General features: G+C 47.7%; 1 protein-coding gene across 2 annotated transcripts in view; it reads right to left on the bottom strand.

Annotated features, from left to right (window-relative positions):
- SALL3 (spalt like transcription factor 3) overlaps positions 1-10,537 on the bottom strand; it is a 19,479-nt gene extending 8,942 nt beyond the window's left edge. Inside the window, exon 1 of one of the 2 annotated variants that reach the window (XM_059706401.1) lies at positions 9,982-10,537. In XM_059706401.1, coding sequence (XP_059562384.1) covers positions 9,982-10,063 — 82 coding nt within the window. In that variant the 5' untranslated portion in view covers positions 10,064-10,537. The remainder of the gene's footprint in view (positions 1-9,981) is intronic. The other variant, XM_059706402.1, reaches the window with a different exon arrangement.
- Between the last annotated feature and the right edge of the window lie 1,491 nt (positions 10,538-12,028).

Raw genomic sequence — 12,028 nt, 5'->3', positions numbered from 1 at the left:
GGAGGAGTCTCATTACTGGAAAGAAGGAATGTGATAGGAGCAGTAATGAGGCTGAGTACTGCTGGGAGCGAGGACAGCTGATGTATACTGCAGACGGCACATTAACAAAATAAATACTCCCAGCACTTAACCTTGCTCAAGGTATGCAAAATCTAATTCTAAACCTGCTAAGGTCATAAAGCAGGGCAAAAACAAAACAAAAACTAAAAATCTTCAGGTAAATAGTTAAAGACCAGTAAAGATTGTCTGAAATTCTAGTCATGCACTTAAAAGATTATCACACTATGCACAGAATCTTTACTTTTAAATTTCTTTCATATTTATTAGTGGGATGTTCTGCAGATCCAGGTACTTAAGAAGTCCAAATAGCCATTTAAAAAAGTCCATCTGCATGAGCAATTACGTAGGAGTCGGCAACATACATCATAACTACTATCACTAAAACAGCAGTGTATTTTGAAAAGTTCTTTTGTAATATTTTAAAGCTATGATATCAAGGCCTGCCATCATCTCCATAAAGATTTTTATTTTAATGCTTTTAAAAAATAAGAATACCAAGAAATTAATATTGTGAATTCTGAAATATTTTCTACCTTTAAATCCTTATGAGATAAAATGTTTCTCTTTCGTGTGATACAGAAAAGCATTCACATTGTGTACACATTTAAAATTTAATACAATTAACCACAGTGCACAGGAAATATTTTTTCTCTATATAGAATATATGTTGGGGACAATTCACTGAGAAAGTGCTTACAAATTAGGCTCATTTCTGGATCATTTTTAGTGCATTGAGTGTTGGAAGACATAACTTACTTAAATGTCAAGAAATTATATCTTCAGAAAGAGCATCTCCCTGACTTTCTTTGTAGAAAATTATGGCATGTGAAACAGGATTAGGACTTTCGTCTTACACTGTCCTTGCCCCCAAGTTCTTCATCCACTCAAACAAATCTGAAGACAAATTTTTCCATTTCCATTGTTTTTTCATGGGTTAATTATTTTTAGGGTCCACTTGGAAATGCATGGAAGCTGGAAAGTGTTCCTACAGGTGACTTCCTTTATATTCCCATTGGCAGGTCTGCAAATTTACAACTGTTTCGCAATTGTAGAAACTGGGCATAGACTATTTACGCCCTTTCCACCAAATAGTAAGTAATTTTGCTTAATGCAATGATAAGCGATAATTACCTGAACAAAATGAAGATATTCTGATAAAAGTAAAAGCTCCTTCCACTTACATTCCTTTAAAACTGAAGAAAGTAAAACTGAAAAGAGGAAATTGTGTCAAAGTGGCATTCTGGCCATTTGGACCTGTTAACAGTTCATTATGTTAATGAACCTAGCACAACAGAGAATTGTTAGATTTTATAAGCCAAGCTTCATAATAAATTTGCCTTTTGCTTAAAACATATTTTAAAAACTGCAATTAGTGAGGGAAAAAATTCTTCAATACAATCCAGGTTTCTTATTTTGGACAAATAATTTAGAATCACCACCTACGCTTTTTTTTCCCTTCAAACTGGGGTTTGTATGCAATCTCAATAACATCATCAGTTCGGTTGCTATGCTTACTTGCTCATGCTGTGACTGTTTCACTCTCAGAATCAGAATGTGATGAACATTCCGTCCAAGTTACCGAGAGAAGCACAAATTCCGAGATAGCTTTAAGTAAAATGCATTCCAATAAAAAACTTTAATGTTTCACTATGGAATTCAAATTTTGGGTGCATATTTTAAGAACGTTGTTAAACAGCAACAATAAGCACTTCAGCTGAACTGATTGGTAGGAAATAAGCGAAAGGAGCCTGTTTTACTGGGGACAGAGCTCTTTGAAGCGGCGAGGCTGGCACTCAGAGCAGAGCAGAGGCATGGCTCCTGCTGCATTCAGAGCGAGACATAAAATAAGTTGTTATCACTCGATGGCTCTTCACATTACAATGACTAAATGCATTGTGTTACAGTGTGGATGTGCTAATCTGGCAGTGTTTGTTCATTTTGAAAAATGCTTTCTGCCACAAGAAAACACATCTGAGAAAAATCTGAATGCAGCTCACAGTTTTATCACATAACTTCCAAAGCCCTTTAATCCTGCCATTGTTTTAAGCCAATATTAAGCCGGATTCAGATGTACTCGACCACCTTTTAATGAAATTTACATTTAAACTGACCTTTGTGTCCTAAAAATAGAAGTTATTACCTCCATTAGTTAATATAGCTGAAATTTTGTATTTCAAGGTAAAAGCGTTCCATGAGCCACTGTAACAGTACACTTTTGAGACATTTATTTCTAATGCAATTGGAAAGTCATTCTTTTTTAAGGGGGAATTGAAAAACACGCATTGCAAACATTATCATTAATGTCAAAGCAATTTATTTTTAACATACTGACGATTCAACGACTAAGATTTCAAATTGTAAGCAGGCGCAGGACGAGGCAGGAATTTATAGTGCGTAAGGGTTACATCAGAACAAGCGAAGAAAAATGCCAGCCAATCCCCCCGAGCCTCCCATCCTGGGGAGCAGGAGTTCTCAGGTGACTTGCCCCTCGCTGTGCATCAGTGTGAGGAAGATGCTGCTCTGGGAACAGTCTGCTCTGTGAACCTGTGCCAGCCCACAGCACCGGGTCGAGCCTGGACTTCATGACGAATCTGCTGCCTGAACGTGTCAGGAGGGAGGACACAGCTGAGCATAAAGCCATCAGTGTAAGAGGAAATGTGTAATTAGTCTATAGCGATCCCCCCACCGGCTGTTTATATCTAAGATTATTCTAACTCCATCACTGCTCACACCTTCTAGACGCTAGAAGTGTTCTCAACCTTCCTAATGCTGCGACCCTTTAATACAGTTCCTCAAGTTGTGGTGACCCCCAACCATAACATTATTTTCGTTGCTACTTCAGAAATGTAATTTTGCTACTGTTATGAATCCTAATGTAAATATCTGATATGCAGGATGTATTTTCATTGTTACAAATTGAACATAATTAAAGCATAGTGATTAATCACAAGAACAATATGTAATTATATATGTGTTTTCCGATGGTCTTAGGCGACCCCTGTGAAAGGGTCGTTCGACCCCCAGGTTGAGAACCGCTGTTCTAGAGCAAGTTCTGCTTCTCACTTCCGTAGGAGAGGGAAAGTGGGCCCAGCGGCCTTTCAGATAAAGTCCCTAATAAAAGGATAGAGCTTCAGTGACAGTCTTAGAAACGGATTTTTTTTCTTCTCACTAATATAACACACAGAGAATGTTTAACACAAATGTTCCTATTCATAGGATCAACTCTCTCAGTGTGAAAGGCCCTCCCCCTCAAAAATAACCCCCTCTCAATTGTTTCACAATTCCCTCAGCTTCAATTCCTGATCTTTTAAATACTATACACGCATCATGTTTTCACTGTCTCCTAAAGAACGACGCGGCGGAAGACAGGCAGAATGTCTTTTTGAAGCCACGAGGGAAAAGAATTGTTGCAACATATATAAGGATATTGGAGACATGGAGCTTTCTTTAAACATTTCAAACTGCAGTTCTTAGCATGGCTTTGTATTTTCTTTTTTCAGGAGCACAGGGCCTTGTAAATAAACTAAGCAATTACAAAGAAGTAGTAAATCGACATTTTTAAAATTTTGTTTCTGCGCCTCAACCGCTCACCTTTACTCTGCTACACTTTTGTTACACATTTTAACTCCCCCTCCCCCCCATTAACAAAAGAAGTAAACTTGTTCAGTATGGGAGAAGAATGTTAACTTCTCCACTTTAATTAGTAACTTTTAAAAGGCCACGTGGGTCTTTAGGAGCGAAAATCCTACTTTCCCCTTTGCCTTTACCATTCCTGAAAAATCTAGAAAGCATTTTTCAAGTTTTCCTCAATTGTCAGGAGATACTTATTTTCTTGCAAATTAATTCCTTTTAACTCCTTATGATAGCTTTGAATCCCATAAAGAAAGATGAATTATCACATACTGAGCCCAAGCTGCGACACAGGAGGAGACAAATAGAGACCCCCACTGTGTCTAACAATGTAGAAGAAATTCCAGACGCAACAGAAAAATTGTGTCCTTTTCCCCAGACCCCAGGCTGGAGAGCCCGGAGCCGACGGTGGAGGGCACTGTCGCTATGCCGAACACCAGCGCGGACCCGCGCGCCTGCTCTGCTCCGCTCCGCTCGGTGGCCCACAGCTCAAATTTGTTAAGTAACGACCACCTGTGGCACAGCCACCAACCGTCTTCTGCTGAAGCATTTGCAGTTTTTAATCTGTGTGGTGAGGCACCCGGGCGGTTGAGCACTCTCCTCTCTGGCCACAAGCAGACGGAGAGCAGACACACACCCCACTTGTTCTAACTATCTGCCTGGATGCTGTGGCAAAGAATAAGATGTTTGTGACACTTCAAGGTTGCACAATAGTTCTTTCATCGCGACGGTAGGCTGTGGTCACACTTCTGATGGACACTCACGCATCACTCTCTATGCCTGACGACAGCACAGACCTGAAGTAGGTCAGCCCAGGAGAACTATCTCATCAAAATTCCCATGAGGGGTGAAAACGAGGTTTGCGCAGGTCACTGTGGGTCAGGATTCTGAAGGCTTACACGCAGATCTGACACATGGACTTTAACGTGCTACTTCACGACTACTCGAAAGTGCCCCAGCCCTAGCCATCTTTCACATTCACTATTCATAAAACTCAGAGGTACCAACACCTGGGTCTAAATGGCCCTAGGGAGGCAGGAATGACCCTGTGTCCAGAAACAGGGCTGGATCACTGTCCCAGTCAGACTGCCGCTTGCACTTGGGGAGGCCATCCAATCATCTCCACTCATCATCACACCCCAGTGCACTGTTGCATTTCTATGGGCAAAGTTTACACATGTGCAAAAAATCATCCTGGAAAAGCCACTGCCCCGGTCACTGAGGCCGGTGGCTCTGCACGTCCACGGTCACACAATAGAATTCCCAAACAGCGCTGCGAGGTCCCTCTCCAAAAGAGGGCCAGTGATGCCGAAGAATTAAGGCCGAGTGGCACCGCACCTGCAGGGTTAATTAAACAGTTCAAGATGTAATAGCCGTACAAAAGAAAACCGTTCTCTGTCCTTTTAAGAACTATAAACACTTGTGCTGAACGAGACGGGCGTCTGATAAGCTGAGCAGCCAGAGCAAGCGCGAGGTCTCCAGTTAACACTCGGATTCAGTGTTAACACTTAACAGAACAGTGCTGAGTCCTGTTGCCAAGGTCAACAGCACAGATGCACTAATTGTATTATGAGCTTGACATCTAGTGGCCACCATGGCAGGCCGAAGCAGGCAAAGGTTAAACCAGCAAGGCTTGTCAAAGCTCTTCTAACGACCCACCTTCAGGGAGCCGGGTCTGAAGCTGGCCAGCCCTGCAGCCCCACCTTCTCCCAGACCTCAGACAGCAGGGCCTAGGCCGCTGGCAGCAGGCTTTCCAGAAGGCAGAGGGGGTGGGGATCTTGGAGGGTGAGCAGAACTACTCTGGGGTAGTGGGAGAGCACAGGTCCCCCCTCCCCCCGCCCAGGACAAGGTTTAGATATAGCATCATCCGGTCTCTCAGGCGGCCATCGTTCAGCCTGGAGAATTCTTCTCTTTAATTAACAAACAGATCGACCCTAATCTCTAACCTAAGTGGCGCCCATTACGTTATTTTATTATTTCAATTAATATTTTACACTTTCTGTTACACACCTTGCTTTATTTGTTGGCTTGGGAATCACACAGACAGCTCACTGCACTTTAAATCATAAAGGTGTTCAAATTAGAAGATAAAAACCTAAGGATGAGTTTGCTTTTTTTTTTTTTAAACACAAACGTTATTTAATAACACATTAAAACATTGGATTTTTACAGATTTTGTTTACGTGTGATTTTATGAAATGTGTAGCAATGTAGTTTATGCTATAATTACATGCCTGCTCACAAGCAGCACAATTAGCTTTCATCTTCACAAGACTAGGTAGGACACATTGGCCTGATTCTGGCAACTAGTCGAGGGATCATGTGGGCAAATAAAAACTAACAGGAGAACAAAACCTTTCAAAAATTACCCTTCTGAAACTGTTCTGCAGCATAAGGACGGTGCATAACCTCATTAGCAGTTAAGAAGATTTTAATTTTACTTGAATAAAAGCCTGTGCCAATACTGACATTTAAGAATGTTAAATTCCAACTGATGCTCAGCGCAGAGCTAAACCTTGGTTTTATTCTGAATGTCCCCCCCCCCCCCCCACACACACACCCAGAAAAAGAAAATGTTCTGAGAGCTACCTTGAGAAGAATGGAACAGCCTGAGAGATTGCAGTTGGAAATGAAATCTGACCCACTTTTGCCATCATTTTGTATACAAAAAATAATCAGCTTGCTAAGTAATTCCTGCTGTTGGGCCATACCTTTTTCTCTTCCTGGCTCTGAACAGATCTAAAAATACTGGATTATCAAATGTTGGGGAAGTTTAAAATGTACATAAAACCCCCACTGTTAGGTAATCAGCTCTTCCTCTGTGAGGTGGGAATTAATTGGCAGGCTTTCCGTTGACCACCGAGTAATGCATTTTTTTAAAAAAGGTACGGTTTTTAAATGTTATTTTTAAAATAAATGTTTCTAAAGTCCTCCTCTCCCCTTTCCCTCTTACTTACTTTTCACCTTTCCCATCTCAGAGAAAACAATCTGCCTACCAACGTTTAGAAAATGGCCCCACTGTTGCTTCCTTTTCGAATGCTGAATTGTAAATGTGTCTGGGGGGGGGGGGGGGACTCAAGGCAAACCATGCATATACAGATAAAAGAGAAAAGCTTTCTGCACCGAGGGCGGGTGGCCTCCTTCCCCTTAACTTAAACACAGTTTGTGAATACCACTGGTAAATTCTTAAATCACATGCTCCCCATATTTAAAAGGATTTTTTAAGATAGCCATATGACTGAAAATAAAAACACACTTTGAAGCAATTAGTGCTAACAAACAAAACATACGATGGCAAATTGTTTTAAGTTATAATATCCTTTTGTTCTTCCTTAAACACGTTTTCTTTCTAATGACAGTAAATTGCATTTTTATAAAGTTGTGTTTTATATGATAACGGATAGCAAGGTTGCACCTTTTAAAGTTCTTAGGAGGTGCGTTAAGCACTCTTCTGTCATTGGAAGTTTTAATTACTTTTTCTTAGAACAAAAATACTCAGCTGGCTCCCAGGATTTCATTATTGGTGGCATACATTTAACTGAATCATAAGCTGCAACACATTTATTTTTAAATTTTCAGAAACAGTTAAAGATTCTTCTTCTGGGGAATGTAAGTCTCAGTCACCCTTAAATTTTACAACAGGATAACTTTGCAACTTCACAAAAATCATTATTACTTTTCCCTCATTCTAAATACATAACCATATTTCATTCCTACAGTAATAAAGTTCAGATAGCATGGAAGCTGTTTTTGGATAGCTATCTTTTCTCATTGCTTGCCTAAAAACCAAGGTCTGGGGAAAAAAGTCTTCTTTCTTTTTTAAGAAATAAAGTCTTTTTACTGTAAGTGAATGTGGCTGTGGATCTCTGCCACCCCTTGTTGTACATATAATGTCTGTTTTTCATGCATTATCAAGAGCCTTCAAATTTACAGTATGCATCTACTGCTTTAATTAAAGTCACACTCAAAGTGATACAAAGGAATTACTTAGTTTCTGAAACAATGTAAACTAACTTAGCCTCCTTGTAACTTCATGCATGGTCTGTTTATTTCCATTGTATTTAAAAAAGTTAAAATTTTGAGAAGATCTGATTCATGCTGGAGTAATTTAGTTCTCACAACCATTTATCTTTAAAAATTATTTTAGCTATCTGACTAATGACGACCAGCGCGGCAGAGTAACACATGAGTGTTCCTTGAGTGAGCAGAGAACACAGTATCTTTTATGCTCTGTAAACAATCAGCTTCAGAATAATTAAATCAGAAAAAACTATTTATAAATAGTTTGTCTAAACTATCCTTAAAATAATGGAGGAAACACACTACTTGACAAAGGATCAGCCCCAGACAAGCTGTTTTTGGCCTGTTGCAAAATATGATCAGAAACTGTGTTAATATCTGGAACACAACTCTGAATGGCGTAAAAACACAGGTTTGGCAGAAACTTTAATCCTACGGTAGGTATAAAACCCGAATGTTTCACCTCTGAATAAATTCAGTAACAACAGGGGGAATTCAAAATAACTTGTAAATAATTTATTCCATCCTAGGTTTTCAAATATGGGCCATATACCCCTAACATGTTTACACTATTAGGTTCACCAAGCTCACATTTCTGAAGTGAAATTAAAAATGAATAGCAGAGCCTCAGCTTGTTAATTGTTAAATACCAGAGGTTTTACTCTATTAATTAAAATATGCTTTAATAAAAGGAGACATTGCACATTTTGATAACGACCCTACAAAGCTGAGAAGTATTTACATTGTTGCATTTTAGGGCGCCTGTGAAAGCCGATTTTAAGCTATTCAGGAGCCACAATAATAAAGCTTTAAAATTCCTCACTGGGATGCAATGTAGTTCTTTTGAAGGGAAGACTGTCTTTCTCATTCGGCAGAAATAAATCCATTCATTTGATCATGTAGTCATTGAGGGCAATACAAAACAAACCAAGTGTGAGAAATTCTATGTGATGAAGTAAACAAAACAAAAAAATCCATTTCCATGACAAAAAGATTCTTTGTCCCTAATCCACCCACCATATGCAAGCGTTTCTTTTTAGCATATCTCCGGTTCCAATCTTGGGTGACGGGGCTGCACAGGATCGGGGCCTCACCTCTGAGCGACAGAAAGGCCCAGTTGGCGAATTTTATTTAATGAGTTCTCGGCCGCGTCCTAAGCGTTTTCCCCTTTCTCCCGATGTGCAGTGTACCTGCTTCCTCAAACTTCACAACACCGTGTGATCAATGCCCATCCTGTGATTTTTCTGCAGAAAGCCTGATTCTCATGGTAAAAGGATGCGTATCGGCCTCCAAATTTATGACCGGTTAATCCAAAAGTTAGGCGACGTGTTTTTTAAGGAATGAATTATCTGACGTCCGAGCTGCGGCGGGCCGCTCTGCGTCCTGGTGTCGCACCCTGGGGACCCCGCAGACCCAGGATGGCACCGCTCGGATTCCGGCCCAAAACTTCCCGAGAGGAGGTCGGGCCGCCTGCGCCGGGCTTACTTGCGCGGATGCTACCTTCACTCGGGGACAAGGAGGAACTCCCCGCGGCGCCGCGGAAACGCCAGAACAGGCCGAGAAAACCGAGCAAACTTAGAGCCGCCTAGACGTGCCGGGTCCGCCGCGTGCAAGTAACACCCCCCCAGTGCCGCGGCCGAGCTCACCCCGGATTAAGCCCCAAGCGGCCATTAGGCAAGGCCAGGCGACAGTGCCTGCTCGCTCCGGAACCAGATCTTTGGTTTGCCAGTGCGCCGGGACTCCCGGCTCCGCGGCCTCAGGGCGCACGAGGAGGACAGTGAGGGTGGGGGCAGGCCGAGGTCGGGCCGGTGGCTTCTCTCCGAACGCGCACCGCCAGGGCGCCCAGAGCCGAACAAAGGTGCCCAGCCCGCGTCCAGCGGTAGGTGAACCTCGTACGCGTCCCCGCCGCTGCCCCTGCCCAGGGAACGCCCGGGTCGCCGAGGACCGCCCCGGGTCTGGGCGCAGGGAGCCTGGGGGGCGGCACGGAGGAGGTGGCGCGGGCCCCTCCCGCCCCCGCCCCCGCCCCCGCCCAGCCCCGCGCGCAGCTCCCCAACTCCCAGAAACTGAACCAAGTTTACTTCTTTCGAAACTCTCCGCGCAGCGCGCTCGGGTGGAGAACCGGTCCCTGCAGCCCGTCTGCCCGGGATGGGCGCTGCGCGGCGGACACTGGTTCGCTGGAGCCAGGGAACTTCCCCCGTCTTCGGCGCGCGGTCGCACTCACCGCCCGACCATCCCCAACCCCCCGCCACCCGCCACCTCGCGACCCCTCACCGTGCTCCGGAGCGCCTTCCGGGGGCGGCAGCTCCTCGTCCGACTTGAGGTGCTGAGGCTTGGCCTGCTTGCGTCGAGACATGCTGCTAACAGCGCGCGGGCCCCGCGCGGGACAGCGGCATCAGCGGGGCGGCCGGCGGGGACGGCGCGGGGCGGCCGGGCGAGCGCGGGGCGCGGGGCGCGGGCGGCGGCGGCGGCTGCGCGGGCCGCGCATGGGGCTGAGTAATTAGGCTGGTGAATAATGCATGTCCATTAGCGGAGGGCCGCGCCGATTGGCCGGCCTCCAGCGGACTCCGGCGGCCTATGCAAATGAGGCCGCGCTTGCAATTAGCGGCCGCGCGGGCGAGGAGGCGGCCGGCGCCCGGGGACCTGGGAGCGCGCCGCCCGGCGCCGCCTACATCGCGGGCTCCGCGCTCCCCGGCGCCCAGGTGCGGCTTGGCGGCCCGGAGCCGGCGGGTGCGGCGGCCGCCCCTGCCCAGGGCGCAGGCAGCAAACTTTGGCGGCGTCCGCGCGGCGCCGTCTCCGCCGGCGCGCCGGGCTCTCCCCTTTATAGAGTGTCTGCGCCGCCGCCCGCGCCCCGCGCCGCGCCCCCCCGCCGCCGCCCGGCCGCCCCTCCCGGAGAGAGCGGCCGCGGGCAGGGCTCCGGCCGGCGCCTTTGTCTCCCGGGCGGCTCGGGCGCCGCGCCTCCTGCGCTCCGGGGCACGGAGGGCTGCCCGGCCGCTTTCGTTCCTGGGCAGCGGGTCGCAGCACCGTTCGGCGTGCCAGTCCCTCTCCGGCTCGGGTGCCCCTTCTCTCCGGACCTTCTCTTCCGGCTCCTGTTCCTTCCTCGGGCTCCCAAGGCGGCCGGCCCGGCTCCGAGGCTCACGGCCGGAGCGGAGCGGAGTGCGCACGCCGGGGTGGCAGGACTTCGGCAAGACCAACTTTCCGGTTCGGAAGCGGCGCGGGCCGTGCGGCTCCTCCCCTCCCCTCCCCTCCCCTCTTTCGGCCCCCCCTCCCCTCCGCTCCCCCCCGTTCCTCCCCCCTCTGGGCCCCTCCGACTCCAGAGCGACCGCCCCGCCCGCGGCCACCACCGGGGCCACCACGGCCCCTTCGGCCCCCTCGGCCGCCCGCCGAGCCTCCCCGTTGCCAGAGGCTCCTTAAATCCGGGGAAGGGAGGGGATGGCAGGGCTCCGATGTCCCTACCCCCACTTTCCTTTCCCGAAGGGTGCGGTGCCGAGGCACCTGCGGGAGTGGGCAGGGGCACCCAGAGGCCGCGCGACTCAAAGTTCCAAGTCCACGAAAGTCCCGCGTGCAGCCCACTGTGCTATGGCTTTGGGGGGTGGGGTGGGGGTGTGACTTGGTGGGGGAGGGGGAGGTGAGGGGGTCGGGCACGTCTGGACCGACACCCTCCAGCGGCCGACGCCGCGCGCTCCCAGCACACGCACCCACTATTCGCCTGCGGTCACACGCACGCGCCCTCGCAACCGCGCGTGCACCCCTACCCGCAGCGATGCACACGCGCTCTCGCCCACTCCCGCGCGTGTCCTCCATCCCCGAGCGGTAGCCAGGATGTGCCGAGGCCCTGCCGTCACCGCGCCCGCGTCCCTCGCCCCTCGCCCAGTGTCTTTTTAATTTACTAAATTTCTTATTTTTGTCTTTACAAATGGCCCTGTCTAGTACGTAGCTTTGGCACAGATGGCCTCCCGGCGTGTTCCCCAGTGTTGTGCGCTTGCGGGGCAATGGGCGGTGACCAGCCAGCCCTGGGTGCTGGGAGCGCTGCGAGCTCCTTTTGTGGCTGGGGATGGGGTTGGGCTTGTCTGTGGGACACCAGCCCCCAGGACGGACCCTGATCCTGAGCCGCTCGCCTGGCTCACCGATGGCTGCTTCCCCATTCTAGAATCTTCCCTCTTCCCAGCTCGCGCTCTCCTGCCAGCGTCTAACAGTGTAAGTTTCACGAAGCAATAGCTTTGGGCTCCAGGAAAGCGCAGGGAAATCATACCAAGGAACGAAGCGCGCAGGTTGGAATCGTCTGCAAACAGCCCCGCCACCACTTTTGCAAAATAAAATA

This window comes from Myotis daubentonii, chromosome 8 (genome assembly GCF_963259705.1).
Source record: "Myotis daubentonii chromosome 8, mMyoDau2.1, whole genome shotgun sequence".
Lineage (NCBI taxonomy): Eukaryota > Metazoa > Chordata > Mammalia > Chiroptera > Vespertilionidae > Myotis > Myotis daubentonii.
This window is presented reverse-complemented; position numbering and strand designations above follow the sequence as displayed.